This window comes from Lipotes vexillifer, unplaced genomic scaffold, assembly GCF_000442215.2.
Source record: "Lipotes vexillifer unplaced genomic scaffold, Lipotes_vexillifer_v1.1 scaffold490, whole genome shotgun sequence".
Classification (NCBI taxonomy): Eukaryota; Metazoa; Chordata; class Mammalia; order Artiodactyla; family Lipotidae; genus Lipotes; species Lipotes vexillifer.
This window is the reverse complement of record NW_006796397.1, coordinates 4,235,934-4,257,513: the sequence shown is the minus strand read 5'-3', so window position 1 is coordinate 4,257,513 and position 21,580 is coordinate 4,235,934. Positions and strand designations below refer to the sequence as shown.

Below are 21,580 nucleotides of genomic sequence, written 5' to 3'. Positions count from 1 at the left end.
AAAAAAAAAGTAAAAGTGGATCCATAATGTACAACATGATGATAATAAGTTACACTGTTGTATAGTATATTTGAAATTTAAGAGAGTAGATCTTAAAACTTTTTTCCTTTTTTTTTGGTATGTAAATGAGATGACAAGGTTAACCAAATTTACTGTGGAAATCATAACATATATAAGTCAACTCATTACACTATACACAAACTTACATAATGCTGTATGTCAACTATATCTCAAAAGAAGTGCAAAAAAAAACTTCACCCAATAATTACAGAATACAGAATTTTTTTAAGTGAATCTGGAATATTCACCATGATAGACCATATGCTGGCCAATAAACTGAGTCTCAAAATATTTAAAAAATTGAAATCAGGTACATTCATGAATTCATTTGTTTAATGAAACCAACCTAATGTCCACCACTAATAACACAGAGATATTTGGAAATAAACACACACAAGAGATATTATATTTTGAACTGAATAAAAGCATAACATATAAAATTAATGGGATGCAGCTAAAGCATTGCCTAAAGGGAAGTTTGTACCTTTAAATACATTTGAAAAGAAGAAAGATTTAAAGTCAATAATCTAAGCTTTCACTTTAAGAAAAATTTAAAAAGGAGAGAAAATTAAACCCAAAGTAACTCGGAAGGAGTATATGGATCCTGAGGGAAATGTTATACAGTAGTCCTCCCTTATCCTAGTTTTTGCATTCCACAGTTTCAGTTACCTGCTGTCAACTGAGGCTCGAAAATAATAAATGGAAAATTCCAGAAATAAACAATTCATAAGTTATAAACTGTGTGCCGTTCTGAGTAGTGTGATGAAATCTCACACTGTCCCTTGCCATCCAGCTCCGTCCTGCCTAGGACGTGAATAATAATCCCTTTGTCCATGTATCCCACCCGTTAGTCACTTAGTGGCCAACTAGGTTATCAAATCAACTGTTGCAGTATTGCAGTACATGTGTTCAAGTAATCCTTATTTTACTTAATAATGGTCCCAAAGTGCAAGAGTAGTGATGCTAGCAATTCAAATATAAAAGAAGCTATAACATGCTCCCTTTAAGTGAAAAGGTGAAAGTACTAGACTTAATAAGAAAAAAAGTTGTATGCTGAGGTTGCTAAGATCTGCAGTAAGACTCTTCAATCCAGGAAACTGTAAAGAAAAAAGAAATTTGTGCTAGTTTTGTTATCACACGTCAAACTGCAAAAGTTATAGCCACAATGTGTGAATATAGAAAAGGCATTAAATTTGTACAATAAGATATTTTGAGGGAGAGAGAGGCCACATTCACATAACTTTTATTATAGTATACTGTTATAATTGTTCTGTTTTATTATTATTGTTGTTAATCTCTTACTGTGCCTAAGTTACAAATTAAACTTCATCACAGGCATGTATGTATAGGAAAAAACATAGTAGTACATAGGGTTTCACACTATCTGCAACTTCAGGCATCCACCAGGGGTCTTGGAATGTATCCTGGGAGGATAGGCAGGGACTACTGTATGTCTTGATTGTGGTGATGCTAACAAGGGTATAACCATATGAAAAAACCAAACATCTGGACTTCCCTTCTGGTGCAGTGGTTAAGAATCCACCTAGCAATGCAGGGGACACGGGTTTGAGCCCTGGTCTGGGAAGATCCCACATGCCACGGAGCAACTAAGCCCGTGCGCCACAACTACTGAGCCTGCACTCTAGAGCCCGTGAGCCACAACTACTGAGCCTGCATGCCACAACTACTGAAGCCCATGAGCCTAGAGCCCATGCTCTGCAACAAGATAAACCACCACAATGAGAAGACCATGCACCACAACGAAGAGTAGTCCCCACTCACCGCAGCTAGAGAAAGCCCATGTGCAGTAACGAAGACCCAAGACAGCCAAAAATAAATAAATTTATTTTTTAAAAAATCTGACAAAAAGCACTGAACTTTTATTTTAAATGGATGCATCTTACTGTAAGTAAATTTTACTTCAAAAATATATTTTTAAAGAATGATGCAAAGTTCAAGAATTTTGAAATAATTTTTACTGTCTTATCAACACATAAGTAGTAATAACAGATTATCAAGTATGTTTGATAATAGTAACCAGCTGATAATCTGTTTCTTTAAAAAACTATCATAAAGAACTCTGATTACAATTTATAATAAGAATTGAATATAATATACTTACCTACTTGATTACCTCCTAGTTTTACAGGTTCTGTTTCTAAACTATTTAATTTGCCACTTTCTTGCTTGCCATTAGAAGCAATAAGATTGTGAGATAATTGATTAGCAGTCAGGTTTGCTTGAAGCTTTTGAATTTCTGCCTCTTTCATTGCAAGCTTAAACCTGGCACAAAAGAAAATAAACCAAAAATTATTAGAAAGATTCTATAAAAATACCACAAACCATTTTCCCCTTTCAAATTAAGATAATTTTAATTAAAAAAATTTTAAACTCTGATATTAGTCAACTATTGGCCAAGATACACAGAAAGTCTTATATACAACTGATTACATTGTAAACTGGTTCAGCTACTTTAGAAACTTGATAGTATACACCCTATGACCCAGCAATTTTACTTTTAGAAATATCTGCTAGAGAAATTCTCGCATATTGTACAGGAAACATGTGTAAGTATGGACTTTGCAGCACTATTTGTAATAGCGGAAAACTAGAAATAAGGCAACTATCGATAAAGGAACAGATAAATTGTGATGTAGTTGTAGGAGAGACTCTTATACAGCTATTAAAACTAAACTAACCACACTAATCCATCCATTGATCAACCATTCTACCTACCTACCTCGACACGATGAATTTTAAAAATGATGCTGAGTGAAAAAGCAAAATTACAAAACATATAAAAACAATATATTTATATGTGTGAGTATAAACAAACACAAATGAATTGAAGGATAGATATCCATCTCATGATGGTAGATACTTAGGTGGAGAATGGGACTAGTGTTAAGGATCAAAGGGCATTACTACCCTGTAATGTTTTATTTTTTATTTAAAGAAACAGATTTGAAAAAGATATCAAGTGTTAAGAAGAATCAGCTCTTAGTTGTGGAAATATGGATATTTGTTATAATACTCTCTAGACTTTTCTGTATATTTCTCAACTTCTCAACTAAAGATCTTAATTACCAATTTTTAAAACACATTGTATGTGCTAAAACTTCAGCATCTGAAAACCGTACCTCAATTCCGAAATCATTTTATTTGTCTCACAGCAGCCAATGTAACTGTCTTCCTTGTTTGACAAAATACTCATCTGGTGCTTAGACAGAGATGATTTAAAACCAAACATTTCTCTTTTTAACTGCAAGTTTAAAAACAAACATATATAAACTTACAATATCTATGATACAATTTATTTATTTATTTATTTATGGCTGCGTTGGGTCTTTATTGCTGTGCGCGGGCTTTCTCTAGTTGTACTGAGCAGGGGCTACTCTTTGTTGAGGTGAGAGGGCTTCTCATTTGTGGTGGCTTCCCTTGTTGCGGAGCATGGGCTCTAGGCACATGGGCTTCAGTAGTTATGGTGTGCGGGCTCAGCAGTTGTGGCTCGCAGGGTCTAGAGCCCAGGCTCAATAGTTGTGGCGCACAGGCTTAGTTGCTCCACGGCATGCGGGATCTTCCCAGGCCAGGGATCAAACCTGTGTCCCCTGCACTGGCAGGCAGATTCTTAACCTCTGTGCCACCAGGGAAGTCCGATACAATTATTTTTTATGTAAGTTTGAAAAATTGTGTGAATTTAATAGAAACAATCTAACAGCCATCAACAGAATGCATAAATTCATTATGAAATATTAACATAATGGGAAAACTACAATAGTTAAAATAAATCTGCATTATATAAATCATTATGGAGACATCACATGACACTGAGTGAAAAACAACAGAGGCACATATTGTACTTTCAAAAATGCACTGAACTATATATATATTTTTTTCCGGATACATCTGTATGTGGCAATATTTAAAATATGGGCAAGAAGGATACATATGAATTTCAAAATAGTGGCTACCTCTGAGGAGAGAGGGAGAGAATGGGGATCTAATGAAGTACATACTGAGGCTTTATTTCCCTATAAATTTTTATTCTAAAAATGTCTGAAGTAGATATCACAATATGTTTCCCAGATTTAGCAAATGTGCTATATTGGTCTCTTTATGTATTCTGTATGTTCTGAATAATAATTTTAAAAATTAGTTGTGAAAAGGGGCAAGGTAAGCACTTAATGACTACTACCTTCAAACTATAACAAAATCACACTTTTTAGAAATAGACAAATTCACATTTCTAAATCATGTTATATGGGATCAAGCATATATTATCATACCACTTTCAGAATTACATATCAAGTAATTCTTGATACTGAGTCAAAGGAAGTATCAATTTAAAATAAATGCTACCTGCATTTGATTACTATCAAATTTCAAAAGCAAACAGTACATTAGAAATCTAAGCAAACAGGGACTTCCCTGGTGATCCAGTGGTTAAGACTCCACATTTCCACTGTAGGGGGCACGGGTTTGATCCCTGGCCTGGGAACAAAGATCCCACGTGCCACGTGGCCAAAAATAAAAAAATAAAAAAAAAACAATCTAAGCAAATAATCAGCATCCCAGGAAAGTAGATATTGCAAGGGGATGGGAACCAAGAATGGTATGTTCTGGTTTTAACTCTGCCACTAGCTAGCTGGACAAATTATTTACTTCCTTGGGTACACTTCTTCACCAATTCAATAAAATGATAATGCTGAATTAGATGATTACTAAGGTCCCTTTCAGCTTCATAATTCCATGACAGTTTAAAATTGGTAAAAGTCTACCAGCCATCCATATGTGAAACCAATCATGACACATTTATCTTATCTTTATCTTATCTCCTGATTTCACCTTTACTTTGCACCAATGAATAACAAATTTCTGACACAAGTATACTTACTCTCTTCCTAATCTCACTTATAAATATGGTCATATATATAACTCATAGAGAAAAGGTGGCCAGATGCTACCATAAAAACAATTTAATATTCTGTACCATTCTAATAGTATATGAAAAGTTGCTCAACATGGTCAACAGGGAAATCGAAATTAAAACCACAATGTGATACCAGTTAATACTCATTAAGATGGCTACAATCAAAAAGACAGACAATAACAATTGTTGGCTAAGATGTACAGAAACAGAAATCCTCACATTTTGCTGGTGAGAATGTAAAATGGTACAGCCACTTTGCAAAAGTTTGGCATAAATTTACCACATGACTCAGCAATTCTACTTCTAGGTATCTACTCAAGAGAAATGTGTGGACAGAGACTTGTAAGCAAATATTCATAACAGCATCATTCATAATAGTTCAAAAGTGGAAACAACCGAAATGTCCATCTATTGGTGAATGAATAAATAAAACGTGGCATAAACATACAAAGGAATAATATTAAACAATAGAAAGAAATGAAATACTGATATATATCACAATGAAAGATCCTCAAAAACATTAAGAAAAGGTAAGACCACATATTGTACAATTCATTTATATGAAATGTCCAGAAAAGACAAATCTTCATAGGCAGAAAGTAGATTAATGATTCCCTAGGAGTGGGGATGGGTACAGGGACTGATTATAAATGGGCACAAGGGACCTTTGGGGGACAGAAGTGTTTGAAAACTGGATTGTGGTGATTGTTTCAGAACTTGTAAATTTACTAAAAATCATTGAACAGTACACTTAAAATGGGTGAACGCTGTGGTATATAAATGTTCCTTTAAAACTGTTGTTTTAAAAAATTCTGTGCCATTCTTATACATGGCATCTGAGAGATTGAGAAAGGATGGAATAGTAGAAGGTAAGTTCAGAAAAAGATTAGATAGAAAAGAACTGATGACTGAAAGCAGACGTGAGGAAAAAAATAGAAGGTAATAAAGCAACTACAAAATTATGATCTCTTATAAAGCACTTGGGTAAAATTTTCCTTGTCACACATACTTACTGGCAACTGGGACATAATTTTTTCCAAACTTCTCAGTTCCACCCTTGAACTTTCTATTTCTTGCTGACACAAATCCAGTTTCTCATTCTGTGTTGCAATACGAACTTTTAATTCTCGGTTTTCATTCATCAGAGAAAATTTTTCTCTAAGTATTTTGTCTTTATCCTCTAACTCACTCTCTAGCTTAAGAATACTTTGTCTAGATTCAGTTAGTTGTGCCATGACTTCTGAATTTTTCACTGCCATGATCCTTAATTTTTCTTTTCCATTATTATTTTCTTCTTTTAACTGCCTATGAAGAAAAAAGCATAAAAATGAAAATAAAACATACATTTACTTTCAATAATCATATTTAGTTAATCTCACTTTTTAAATATTTTAAAGCTTAATTCTGAAATAATAATACTTGCTCACATTTACTGAGTGCCTACCTTCTGCATGCTAGGCACTCACAACTTTATGTGGCTAGCATTATTGTTACTCCCTGCTTATGGATGGAGGAAAACAAGGCAAGGAAAGGTTATGAAACTTGCCCAGTGTCTCACAGTAAGTAGTTGAGCAGAATAATCCCACTATCTTGGAGGTATTTCTGCTCCCTTTTAAAAAGTGTATGACAGGAGAGTTAGCTCCAAAATCCTGACACAATGTTTTGCAGCATCAAGAAAGTTTTAGATAGTATAAGGAAAAAAAGTCACAAACTATTTATTAGCCACAACTCTAAAAGATAAAATCTAATTAACGATTAACAGATTACTATGCAGCGTTTTTAAACATATATGTGTATACCTATAAAAACATGTCAAACATTAGAACAATCTACTGTTTAGAACTGTTATTGTATTTCACCAGTTCCCTTTATCACATTTTTAACATCTCTGAAATGAGGTTACACTAGGTGATGCTTCATGATTTGAAGAATACATATTTTACTAGCTAATGTGATCACACTACAAGGACACTACATCTGTGTTAATTTTTTCTAAATATATTCAAAGCAAATATGTTGATCATATTACTCTATATTTACAAGTATATTAACATCAACACGTTTTATTCATTTAAAATCCTAAACTTACAAGTAGAGAACAATTTCAGTCATGGATGCCTATCTTTCTACATTAGTTAAGGCCATAATTACAGAATTCAAAATATTCTATTTTTAAATGTTTCAGTTTTTTCTCTACTTCCACACAAAAATCCTTTTTTTACAATAGGATACTGTACCTTGATTTCTCTTTCAGAATTTCAAGTTCACTTTTATGTAGACCACACTTTTCCTGTAGCCTTTTATTTTCTTTTTCACAGTTAATTAGATTTTTCTCTAATATTGCTTCTTCAGCTTGAACCTAAAACAATAATTTGTTTTAAGTGGATGCACTAATGTGGTCATAAGTTTTAGGTATTTCAAATTAAAATGTAGTGATTTCGTAAATAAGCAGGAGTGGAGTAAGTACTCCACACGTTTAAGTCCCCAGCCTTGTAGTGAAAGGAGCAAAGTGAACTTCCAGCAACAAAGAACAGGGAGGGGGGAATGCTACCACCTGTCCAGAAATGGTTAATAGCCTATAAGAAAGGAACAACCACATGATTACCTGAAAGCAGAATTGTTCTGCTCTATGTAGACAAGGCAAGCAACTCATGTAGAGATGCTGCATCAAGTTACTAAAGGCTAACTTTAGTGTAAATGTTCCAGAGAAGTAATTTTTGAAATTTTAGCCACAGAATACTCCCAAGGAAATCACAGCCCCAAATTTAAAACAGATAAAAGTCAAGCATCCAGGTTTGAGCAGTGGGAATGGAGGACTGGACAGATTTGCCCCACTTCCTTTGTTATATCTAACTATAGGGCTCTGCTGAGCAGTTTGAAATTGATAATCCTAAGAAGTATGAAAAAAATCATCTCTTACATTTTCCTCTCTTTCCTCTATAAAGTCCTCCCTCTCTAGGAGGATATTCCCCCTACTAAGTATTCTACCTCCCAGTCCAGATTACCTTATTAAAAATCCCTTCTACAATATTTCTTTCCCGCAGGGACCTTTTCCAAGGCTTTCAAAACAGTGATCTTATTAATTCACACTTAAGACGTCAGTATCTAATGGGATCTTAAATTTTTCTTATTTTTAATATTTCTTCTATCCTTCTACCTTTCTTCGAAGAGAATCTGTAAATATTAATTAAGGATATAAAGAATTTATCTTAATGTCCAACATGTGGCCTCCCTCCAAACAGGTTTATTATCATGTGGTATTACTTGAAGGTATTCAATGAATGTAATTAAGCCACTATATTACTATGTAGAACCTATTCAAGGAACCTTCCCTCTGAGAGGCAGAAGTGAGCCTCTCTCAGGGTGTTATGTCTAAGGAGACCAATTAAAGGCTACATAATCTACTCTGCCTTCATTTTCACTGAGGTGATGGGAACAAATTTCCTGCTTTTACTTCTATAGCTCTAAACTGCTCACTCACCCCATCTTTCTCTACATTTTGTCCCTTGTCTCCACTCTTTTCCTTCTCTGGATAAGAAAGTTTCTGCTCATTATAAGAAGATGGTAAATATTATACTTAACTAATAATTATAAATTCTTTATTTCAATGATTTTATTATGAATGAGATCATAAAAATTACTCCCCACTTTAACCATAAATATATCCTATTTATGTCTATATTTTCAGAATGTGGATGGTAATACAAAACACTGAATTTGCACAACTGCCTCTTACCTTTTCCAGTTTTTCAGCCACCTTTTCTTTATAATGTTGGAAAGCTTTACTTAGCTCTTCAGCATTATATAGTGCTTCATTCCTTTGTCGTTCAGCTCTAAAATTTAACGATAATTAATAAAAGTAAAGAATGCTCTGTACTTGTGTATTTAAGTTCCAAAATAACCTATATTTAATTATAAGGAATAACTAGAGAGAAGCAGATTTTTCGGTGTTAAAAAAGAGTATAAGGCTTAAAATGGCAAAATGAAAAATGAAGACTAGACTACAATAACTTCCTCACTATGATATCTATATGAAAAATAAAATAGAACATAAAATACTTATAAACTTTGAAACATACAGACATTCTTATGTGTTGCCAATTTTTCCTCTGTCTGGAAAAGACAGATTAGGGAAGTTGCCTGAGGCTATATGATAAATTTTCAAAGATCAGGTATTACAGAATCAATCCACTGTCTAGTATATTAAAAATATTCAGTAGGGCTTCCCTGGTAGCACAGTGGTTGAGAGTCCGCCTGCTGATGCAGGGGACACGGGTTCATGTTCCCGGTCCGGGAAGATCCCACATGCCGCGAAGTGGCTGGGCCCATGAGCCATGGCCGCTGAGCCTGTGTGTCCAGAGCCTGTGCTCCGCAATGGGAGAGGCCACAACAGTGAGAGGCCCACGTACTGCCAAAAAAAAAAAAGTACTCAGTAGATCCTGTGATCTTTGAAAAGGCCAAGTAAATTTTCAAAAAAGATATAAAATCTGAACAACAAAAACCAACCACTACCAAGCAAGCGCAACCATTCTGTCTCACCTCTTAGTTAATCCTGACCTTTCTTCATACCTCTCACAGTGAATTGAGACTACTAGGCTGGAACTTGGTCAATTTCATATCCACATCTAAAAATTTTTCTATATTTAAACTTATTTTCATCACATTATTTTGAAGTTAGTGACTCTTCTCTTATCCAAGGTGAATTCCTTTATCTATACTCTGGATCTTAGTTCTTCCCTTTCAGGACTCTTCTGTATTTTCAGTCTCTTCTCTATTGGCTTACAAATTCAAGTGAAAGTATCTCTTACTTCCTGAATATATGGGGTTCTTAAATTTGGACAGCAACTGTGGATATCAGAGATGTTTGCCTGGTTCCAAGTTTCAAATGAAAAAGAGTTTAAACAATAAGGGATTTATTTGAAAATCTATGAGAATATATTCCATTCCTTAGTTGGCATAGCTGGAATTCAGAGAGCAAAGGATACCTGTATTTTTCACTTTTTATTTTTTAAATGGTCCATACTTTTGACCAGATTTAATAGCTTTATTTATTTATTTTTATTTTTTGGCTGCGTTGGGTCTTTGTTGCTGTGCGCAGGCTTTCTCTAGATGCGGCAAGTGGGGGCCACTCCTTGTTGCGGTACACAGGCTTCTCATTGCGGTGGCTTCTCTTGCTGTGGAGCATGGGCTCTAGGCGCACAGTAGTTGTGGCTTGCAGGCTCTAGAGTGCAGGCTCAGTAGTTGTGGCTCATGGGCTTAGTTGCTCCACAGCATGTGGGATCTTCCCAGACCAGGGCTCAAACCCGTGTCCCCTGCATTGGCAGGCGGATTCTTAACCACTGCACCACCAGGGAAGTCCCACCACCAATGTTTATAAAAAGGTCATAATATTTTCAGCCACACAGAAAAGAATGGATAAATATATATATGTACTCCCAACCCAACTTTTGTGAATCTTAACTCTTTGCTATTTTTGTTTCATGTAGCCATTTTATTTTAAGCAAACAAAACATTATAGACATTGCAGAGTTGAGGTCCCTGTTCACCTCCAAATCCTATTCCCCTGACTTCTTCCACAGAGGTAACCCTAGTGTGACTTTGTTTTGTTATCATCATACATTTTGTACATTCACATGTTGACCAAATAATCCACAAACAATACATCATAGTTCATCTATTGTAAGAGGCACATTGTTTTCACATTTTTAACATCTCTAAAATTATCATGTATATTACGATTGATGGTATACCATAGTTTCATGATATTTTTTCTTAGTGATTACTAAAATAACGGTACACCTTAAAATCTGTGGAATCTTACATTCAATGAAATATCGTAATCTTTTTCTATATACTTTATATGAATGGCACCACAATGTATACATCCTTCTACAGACTTCTGTTCATTATCATTCAAGACATATCTATGTTCACCCATGTGACTATAGTTCACTTTTAAAAATCTAATATATACTATTATATTGTATAAAAATAGTATAATTTATTCAACCATTTTTTTAGTTGATAGCCATTGAGGCTGCTTCCAGCTAACACAATGTTGCAATGAACACCTTGATGCATAGTTCCTTGGCAATATGTGTGAGAGTTTCTTTAAGATAAATAATTAGGAGCTGAATTGCTAGATATTTTCCAAAAGGTATTTCAAAGTTGAAGGTACTATGGTACACCTTCAATTTATTAAATCCTTTAAAAGAACAAAGTAGTACAGCAGCTGCACCAATTTACTCTCCCAACCAGAAATGTGTATGAGTTTATTATACCACACCTTCACCCGTACTTAGAGAAGCAGTATAGAATAATAATAAAATAGTAACCTATCTAAGCCTCCCAACGACCCATGATAAAGTAAGTGCCACAAACAAGGAACTGAGAGGTTAAGTAACTTGACCAAGATCTCATGGGTTACTGGGAATGTAACCTGTTTCCATAATCTTTCTTCCTAACCACTTTGCACTACTACTTCTGTCACGGTATTCAATTCATTGGGCCCTAGAGCGACAGTGTTTGGATTCAAATTCTACCTCTACCACTTTCTAAATGGGTGACCTTAACTTCTCTCTAAGTCAGTTTCTTCATCTATAAAATGAGGATATTATCAAACTCTTATGATTGTGTGAGGAATAAGTTATATACCTAAAGCACTTAGAAACGTGTTTACACATAATAAATGCTCAATGAGTTACTACAATACCATAAAATTTAAAACTTTTGCCAATCTAATAGTATGACATGTTTGTAGCTTTACAACCTGACTGTAGCTTTAATTTACATCTTTGATGACAGTGAGGTTAAGCAACTTTCATGTTTCATTGGATATTTGAGTTTCCTGTCCATTACCTCTACAGATTCTTTTGTCTTTTATTACTGGATATCTCCCCCCGACCTTGCCTTTTCTTATTGATTTGTGACAGTTCTTTACAAATTCTGGATATTAATCTTTGTGAATTATATTACTTGCAAATATTTCCCCAACCATTAGTCTTGCCTTTTTCACTTTTTAATTGATGAGTTTTATAAACAGAAGGTTTTTATTTTAATGGACTTAAAATTTAGCAATCATTTCCTGTAATATTCATGCTTTTTTGCTCTCATTTTAAAACATTCTTCCCTACCATGAGACAACACATAAACTATTCTCATATAAAACATTCTTCCCGGGGCTTCCCTGGTGGCGCAGTGGTTGAGAGTCCACCTGCCGATGCAGGGGACGCGGGTTCGTGCCCCTGTCCGGGAGGATCCCACATGCCGTGGAGCGGCTGGGCCCGTGAGCCATGGCCGCTGAGCCTGCGCGGCCGGAGCCTGTGCTCCGCGACGGGAGAGGCCACAACAGTGAGAGGCCCACGTACCGCAAAAAAAAAACACAAAAAACATTTTTCCCTACCATGAGACAACATAGAAACTATTCTCATATATTTTCTCTAAAAGTTTTACTTTTCACAATTGGGCCTTTAATCCATCTAGAATTTTTTTTTTAATGCAGGTATAGTATGAGGCAGGAATCTAATTTAATTTTTTAATCAATAATCAATTCTCCCAGAATCATTTTTTGAAGGTTTTTTGTTTTAATATTTATTTACTTATTTAGGCTGCGCCGGGTCTTAGTTGCAGCATGTGGGATCTTCGTAGCTGCATGTGGGATCTTTTAGTTGCAGCATGCAGACTTCTTAGTTGCAGCATGCACTCTTAGTTGTGGCATGGAAACTCCTTAGTTGCAGCATGCATGCAGGATCTAGTTCCCCGACCAGGGATCGAACCTGGGCCTCCTGCATTGGGAGAGCAGAGTCTTACCCACTGGAACCCCAGGGAAGTCCTCCTGAAGTATTTGTTTTTAAAATTAAGTCAGTATACCCTTAATGCGGATTCACCACTTTTTGATATTTTGCCACCATTGCTTTATGTCTCTCACTTGAGAGATTTTTTTGCACTGAACTATATATCCTAGAGTAACTAGTAATATAACCACAAGTTAGCAATATAACCACAAGTAACTATCAAATTTAAGAAATCTAAAATTTATACAATGTTACTGTCTAATACACAATTCATATATAAATTTTATTAATTATTCCAATAATTTCTTTATGGAATTTTCCTTCTTCTGATCCAGGGTCACTTACTGCTTTTAGTTATCATGTCTCTTTAGTCTCCTTAATCTGGAACATCTTCTCAGCTTTTCTCAGTCTTTCATGACAGTGACATTTTTGAAGAATAAACAGTTGTTTTACAGAAGACCAACCTGAGCTTGTCTGATGTTTCCTCATGATTAGTTTCAGGCTACTCATTCTCAAGAGGCATACCACATAAATGGTGGTGTACCCTTCTCACTATATCACATATGAAATACATGATGTCAGTTTGTCCAGCACCTTAATTATTGATTCTTCTATCCTTTGCCCTGATTTGTAATGCCACCTGTTACATTATGAAGATTCCACTGTATGCATGTTTGCTTAAGAGTCTCTGTTCTGTACCACTGATTTTTTTGTTTATTCCTAAACCAATATCACATTGACTTAATTAGTATAACTTTAGAAGTCTTGTTATCTATAGACATGTTCTCTACCTTGGTCTACAGCTTCAAAAGTGCCTTGTTTGTTCTTGGACATTGGTTCTTCCACATGATTTTCAGGGTCAGTTCATTAAGTTCTACCAAAAATTTTGTTGGGATATTGATTCGAATTGTACTGAATGTATAAACTATTTTGGGGAAAACTGACACCTTTACGTTAGGTTCTCTTCCAGAAAAATGGTATACACCTCATTAGTTACATCTTCTCTTAAGGCTTTCAAAGAAGCTTTATTATTTTCTCCATTGTATTAAGTATGTCTTTTTAGTCTGATATTTTGACATCTGGGGCAGTACTGACCCTAGGAAGACTGGTCCTCCCAGGGCTAGCAAATTCTCAGAGATTAATAAACTTTGCACATGGGAGTGTACCTTTCATACACAAACTAAGCAATCCAGAGCCCACTCCCCATTCCTCTATCTGGCTCTTACACACCGGGCTAATATTCTCCTGTCCTAATCATCCCAGGACCAGGTACTAGACCACTTAGGACAGTCTTACACTTCTGCCCACTGAGATTATTCATACTAGCCAATCCGAAGGCTGAACACCCTACCTCAACCGTTTCTTCCCACAGAAACCACAGTAAAACCTCCTGTTCATATTTTCTTCCCAACTCCCTCTGCCTTCTGAACAACCTGATACTTCCCTGTATGGTCCCTCTACATGACATGTCATGTCTCCTATTTCTAGTAATCTGTGAGTATAAAAACTTCTTCATTTATGACAGCCATTTCCATGTCTATCTTGCCATACCTGATTAAAACAAATCCTGAGTACATTTTTAAACCTCCATTAAGATTGTACCTATCTTCTGTAGATTTTTTCAGACTTAACTTATAGTTATTTTATTTTAATTTTTTATTGAGTGAAGTGCTCACATCTTAAGTGAATGAATTTGTACATATGTATGTACCCACATAACTACTATCCAGATCAAATACAGAACATTTCCAGCACCCAAAAGGCTCCCTGTGCAGCCTCCCAGTCAATACTCTTCACCTAAAAAAGTAAACACTATTTGGACTTTTAACACCATATATTAATTTTGCTTATTCTTGATTTCTTAAGGAAATACACAGTATTCTTTTGCATCTGGCTTCCTTTGCTTAACATCTGTAGTATCTGTCCCCGTTGTTAAAGAACTATAGTTGCTTTTTCACTGATGCATATATTTCAGAATATGAATGAATATATTTATTAATTCTGTTGTTGATGAACACTTAGCAATTATTAATAAAGCTACTTTGAGCATCCTTGCACATGTCTTTTGATAGATACAGGTCTTCATTTCTGTTGGAGTGGATGCTGGATCATAGGGTGACTTACGTTTGGGTTTAGTAGATACTGACAGATAGTTTTCCAAAGTGGTTCTACCAATTTACACTCCTACTATAAATATATTTGAATTCCAGTTGCTCTACAAATTCAAAACTTGATACTGTGAGTCTTTTTCATTTTAGCCACCATGTGCCATAAAGGGACTGTTCCTTTTGTCATCATCATTTTGATTATTTTATTTTTTTGTGGGGAAATTTCTAATGATTGATTCAATACGTTTAATGGCTAAACAACTATTAAGGTTTTCAATTTATTTAAAACATTCATTTATTTACTTATTTATTTGGCTGCACCGGGTCTTAGTTGTGGCACACGGGATCTTTGTTGCCACATGTGGAACCTTTACTTGCAGCATGCAGGGGTCTTTAGTTGTGTCATGTGGGATCTTTAGTTGGGGCATGCAAACTCTTAGTTGCGGCATGTGGTATCTAGTTCCCTGACCAGGGATCAAACCCGGGCCCCCTGCAATGGGAGCGCAGAGTCTTAGCCACTGGACTACCAGGGAGCACAGAGTCTTAGCCACTGGACCACCAGGGAAATCCCCAAGGTTTTCAATTTATGCTTAAGTTAGTTTTGTTAAACTTAACTTTGTTGGGAAATCATTTATTTAGTCTAAGTTTTCAAATGTATTATCCTAAAACGGTTCATAGTACTTAGTCTTATTTCTTAAATCATAGCTAAATCTGTAACTTAGGAGTTCCTTTTCAATTCCAATATTGGTTTTTATGCCTTTTCTCTTAGATTAATCTTGTCTGATGCCCATTACCTTGGTCACTGTGAAAAGAACCAGATTTAGGTTTTGGGGATTCTCTATTGTTTCTTTGTTTTCTATTTCACCCTTATCTTTATTATTTAATCACTTCTATTTTTCTTTTCTTTTTTCTTTTTTTTTTTTTTTGCAGTACATGGGCCTCTCACTGTTGTGGCCTCTCCCGTTGCGGAGCACAGGCTCCGGACATGCAGGCTCAGTGGCCATGGCTCACAGGCCTAGCCGCTCCACGGCATGTGGGATCTTCCCGGACTGGGGCACAAACCCGCATCCCCTGCATTGGCAGGCGGACTCTCAACTACTGTGCCACCAGGGAAGCCCCTATTTTTCTTTTGATCAAGCTCTTTATGTCCTTTTCCTGACTACATAAACTGAATGTTTTAGCTCATTCACATACTAATTTTATTATTTTTAAAAATAAATTTATTTATTTTTATTTATTTATCTTTGGCTGCGTTGGGTCTCGGTTGCTGTGTGCAGGTTTTCTCTAGTTGCGGCGAGTGGGCTTCTCATTGTGGTGGCTTCTCTTGCTGCAGAGCACAGGCTCTAGGTGTGTGAGCTTCAGTAGTTGTGGCACGTGGGCTCGGTAGTTGTGGCTTGCGGGCTCTAGAGTGCAGGCTCAGTAGTTGTGGCACACAGGCTTAGCTGTTCCGTGGTATGTGGGATCTTCCCGGACCAGGGCTTGAACCCAGGTTCCCTGCATTGGCAGGCAGATTCTTAACCACTGTGTCACCAGGGAAGTTCCTCACATACCAATTTTAATACACGCACAGGAGACTAAAAATTTTCTTCTGAGAATATCTTTGTCTGCAGCCCACAAGCTGCAATATTTTTTATATCACTCAGTTCTAAGTCTTCTAATTTTCATAATTTCTTCAATGGTCCATGAGTAGCAAGAAGGTTGATTTTAAATTTTCAAACATACATGATTTGGGGATGGGGGGGCGGGGTTGTTATATATAACTTAATTATACTGTGGTCTGAGAAGGTGATATGTATGACACAAATATTTTTATCTTTGTTAAAATTCATGCTTTCTGGCAGAGTGAGGTAACAAATTATAAATGTTCCACGAGTGCCTGAAAGAATGTGAATTCTCAAATTGTTGGCTACAGGCTTCCATACATACATCCATTAGATCAAGATTATTAATCACTCAACTCTTCAGCTTCTTACTTTTTTGTTGCTTAATCTCACAATTCTAGTAAATGTGTACAAGTGTTCCCTGTATGGTTACAGATTTGTTCATTGAAATTTTTTTTCTTTAAGTATTTTGGGACTAAATTATTAAATAGAAGTTTAGAATCTTTATAGCTTCCTGCTTAAGTGTTACCTAAACATTATATATATAAGTTCTTTTTAACTCTAGTAATGCTTTTTGCACTTAGAATTATTCTGTGTGATATTAATATAGCTATACCTACTTTGTTTTGGTGACTGCCTGAAACATTTCTTTTCATCCCTTTGAGTTCAGCTTTTCTGTGTCCTTATGTGGTTCTTTTTTTCTTTTTCTTTTTTTACAACATTGTGTTTAATTTCTGCTGCACAGCAAAGTGACTCAGTTATACATATATATTTTTCATATTCTTTATCATTATGGTTTATTACAGAATATTGAATATAGTTCCCTGTCCTATAGGTAGGACTTTGTTGTTTATCCTGTGTCCTTATGTTTTAAGTATGTCTCTTATAAACAGCATAAAGCTCAACAACCTCCGCCTTTATACTGGCTTTTTAATCCATTATGATTAATCATCACCCAAAGAAAAGTCTTTGCAAAGGTTTTGATCTTTCATTTTCAGAATGCCTATCTTCATTCTAGTTCCTCAAAAAGCTCCAAGAGTCTTCATGTCACATCTTTACCTAAAAATCTCAATTGCCTATTTATCCTCTCCAGGTTAAAACACAAATCTTTTGGCATAAAACACAAAGCCATTTAGTCTGGACTAAGCCTGTCTTTTTCGTCAAATCCTACTACACCTGTCCATTTATAAGTACACAAAACTCCTAGTGTTCTTCAGAAATGATGTTCTTTTATACTTCTATGACTTTGTACACGCTGTCCAGAACGTGTCCATCTCTACTTATTCACCTTATGACAGCGTAGTCAATACCCTACCCTAAAAATCATCTCTTGTATAAGTTCTACAGAGAGAACTAGTCGCTCTTTCTCCGTACTTTTTTTTAGCTACATTGTAAGGCTTGTCTTCATGTATTATTATCTTATTATTTTAAATTATCATGTATAAAAAGCTCATCTGAGTAAGTAAAGTCTGAATTTCAGAATATTTAATCACACAGTTTACATTTACAATAGCTACATTTGTTAGTGTTTATTATTTACAAAGCACCTTACATTTCTTTTTTCATTTATTCCTCACATCAAGACAATATCATCTTGACTTAATAGATGAACAAACTGAGGTTCAAGAAGGTTAAATAGTTTCCCCAAGGTAACGAAGTCACTTAGAGGTAAAAACTGGCTGTTTAACTCCAAAACCTAAACATTTCCACTAAGTAATACTGCCTACCAAATATATATTGTAACCTGAACTATACTAACCAAATACTGCTGAGAAAATGTTCTTCTAAACTCATTTTAATGAAAAAATGACATAGATGGGTTTTGAGCAGTTTTTAGAAGTTTAAATGCACACACAAACAAATATTTATCTATGTATGACAACTTTTCAAAAAACACTTTCTTCATAACATTATTTATATAATAGAAGAAATTTTTAAAACATATTTTTGTTGCCAGAGAAGATAAAAATGCAAATTATGATTTTACCCTGTGTAAAACCTGCTAAAATTACATTATTTTATTGTAAAATCTCCTTAAACTAAAAAATTTTTCATCTTTATTAGTTTAAAAGTTAACATTCAAAGTTAATGGTGATATGGTCAAAGCTAACTAGAAAACTTTATCTTAAGATATGGTTTATACAAAATAGATATTTTTGCATTACTTATGTATTCCTAAAGGAAGACCCAACCACACTTTCTCATGAATTTAATTTCAGAAATAAGTAAGTATCATTTCATTGATAATCATTATCGGGCTTTAAGGAATTAATCCCAATTCAAAATGCCAATACCATAAAGTCCACATGTGAAATTTTTAATCAAAAACTTTAAAAAGTTAACGGACAAAAAAGAACATTAAATTTTCTACTGCCAAATTTCTGAAATTTTTTCACTTCAAAAACTAAGTAGAATTTTAAACAGGTACTATATTCTTTGTTTCTCCCCTACAAAAACAATTATTTGCTTTAAAAACACATACCTCTTTCCTTGTTTACTTTGTTCAAGTAAGTCTACCTTCAGCTTTATACATTCCTCTTGGGACTTCTGCAAACTCTGTTCCTTTTCAATCACCATTTTCTGACTCTGCTGTAATTTATCTTCTGCCTCTCTATAAAATAAAGATACTTTTAAAGGCTGTTGAAGAGATTGTTTCAGGTAAGCAAGAAATAGTTCAACATCAGGAATTCTATTAGTTTAAATCACTGAGTTAAGAGAAACAAATATTTAACAAGAGAAAGAGAAAAGGCATATTCATCACTTGTGAACTATTAGTTTTCATAAGGAATAAAAGGATACTTCTATCAGATGATAAATATATCTGAAATAAAAGATTATATCCTATTTAATGATCAGATACTAGAAGTATTAGATATATTTCAGAAATTAGATAAGTATGACTGCTATCACCACTATATCCAGTGATTTTTCTGACAGTTGCAAAAAGCTAAAATGAAAAAGTAGTAAGTATAAATTTTGGAAAAGAAAGACAAAATTCTTTTTTTTGCTGATAATATCATTAGCTACCTGGAAAATCCCAGGAGAATCAAAACAAAAATTAGAATTAATTAAAGGTATGACAAATAGTCCAATTACAAAATACTTATAGTATTATACAAAAAGCAGTAGCCTTCCTATATACTATCAATGAACAGAACAAGAACAAATTCACAACAACCAAAAATATAAAATACCTAGGAATAAACTTAACATATGTATTACAAAGAAAATTATGAAATTCTGATGGTCATGAGAGATGACTTTAGTGTGCATCAGAATCATCTGCAGGACTTGTTAAAACACAGATTGCTGGATCCCACCTCCCAGAGTTTGTGACTCCATAAGTCTGAGACAGGAACTGAGATCTGCATTTCTTACAAGTTCCCAGATGATGCTCATACTGCTGGTCGCAGAACTACTCTTTTGAGAATCACTAAAATGGAGCAATATGCTATTTAGTATGCATATATTTCTCATTTTATTCATAGCAGAAGAGGAAGATAAATTATAAAGTGCCTGATTCCTTGTATTTTATTTCTTGAACTCCCATCGAAGTACTGAGTACATATTACTATGTAGGGCAACAAGCAAACTAATTCATATTAATGAAAACACATAAATAAGCATCTCAGCTTAGATTTATTCTTTTTTAGCCCCTATATACTGCATGTATCCTGCAGCCAAGAGGAGTTATGATGGACTGAAAACAGAATCAACAAGTTCTAACTAAGACAGTCTATACACCAACATGGATTTATTGGGGTGCAGGACAAATTTTAACAAGACACGTCAAAAAGTAAAAGTAGAAAATAAATATTTTAAAGCTGTAAGTTTTACCTCAAAACTTTATCTTGGACTGAAACTTCTGCTTCCAAATTTATAATCTGTTCTTCTAAGATTGGTACAATGGCTGCCTGTTGTTCAGCAGATTCAAGCATAGAAACCTAAAACAAAGAACTTTTAGAGCACTTTCTTCACAAAATAAATTAATCGACTTTGTCCTTAGTTTCGTTTACCATCTGACAGTAGAACTCCCCAGTCATTGTTCATTGTTTGTGAAGCTCATCTTATCTATCAATTTATATGGGCATGTCATCATCACAAGCCAGTCTCAGCATGTAAGCTCCTGCCATTACCCTCAACTTAACATCCCAAGATAACTGGTTAGTTATTTGGGGAAAAAAAGAGAACCTCTACAGACTAATTTAAAGGTAAATTTATCTAAAAAGATAAATTTCACATACATTAGAAAATTAAATTTCAAAGACCAAATCATTTAAAATCACATAAAAATACTTACTGAACCTTGTTATTATTTAAAACCTAATTTTAGAATACATGCTTACTAGAGAAAACCTAGAAAATACAGAAAAGCATAGTAATCCTACAACTTGGAATATGAAGAGTGTAGGATGGTAGAAATCCACAACCTAAATGGTGTCTGGAAAAGAATACCAATAAGAGAACTAATTATCCCCCCAAAAAAGGAAGCATGAGATAATAGTACAGGGCAGGGATGAGGTCCAGGATAGAAAACTTGGGATATAGTTCCAACTCTGTTGATAAGTCCCTCCTTTTCCTACTCTCAGAACACCAAGAGTCACATGATGGCCTACCAAGAAGAGATAGAAAGTTATTATTATTATCTGGAGAATTGAACAGGAAAGGTTTGAGACTCTTGAGACATGGAATGACATGGAATGATGAGCAGGGATGAGGAAGAGTTAAAAACAAAGAGATTAATAAGGAACAGTCAGCTTCCAGCTTCCTACCCCACATCATCTGGGGCTACCCCACAGGTCAGAAATCAAAGGATTCTTTGCTGGAGAAACTCAAGAGCTCCAAAGAAAAAGACCTCACATATGGATGTTGGATAGGGGAAGGGAGATATCTCCCTACAAAAGAGCCATCTTCTCAACCATCACCAACAAATGAAGCCCAATGGACAACAAACTTCACCTTTGCACAGAGAGCTTCCAAAGAGCATTTAAGTGCCTTCTCTAAAATACAAATAGCCAAAACACCAATATCTGAAAGCTTCTATCACAAAAGTCAGAGGTCAAAACAAAAGAAAAAAGCAACTGGCAG

General features: G+C 34.9%; 1 protein-coding gene across 1 annotated transcript in view; it reads right to left on the bottom strand.

Annotated features, from left to right (window-relative positions):
• The window catches only part of LOC103080361 (coiled-coil domain-containing protein 18), a gene marked incomplete at its 3' end in the record, with an annotated part of 63,768 nt that overhangs the window by 32,723 nt on the left and 9,465 nt on the right, over window positions 1–21,580 (bottom strand). The window contains exons 6-12 of the mRNA XM_007468557.1: window positions 20,330–20,436; window positions 18,975–19,103; window positions 8,727–8,823; window positions 7,228–7,349; window positions 6,004–6,295; window positions 3,201–3,322; window positions 2,183–2,343 (exon numbers count right to left, since the gene is read on the bottom strand). Coding sequence (XP_007468619.1) covers window positions 2,183–2,343; window positions 3,201–3,322; window positions 6,004–6,295; window positions 7,228–7,349; window positions 8,727–8,823; window positions 18,975–19,103; window positions 20,330–20,436 — 1,030 coding nt within the window. The remainder of the gene's footprint in view (window positions 1–2,182; window positions 2,344–3,200; window positions 3,323–6,003; window positions 6,296–7,227; window positions 7,350–8,726; window positions 8,824–18,974; window positions 19,104–20,329; window positions 20,437–21,580) is intronic.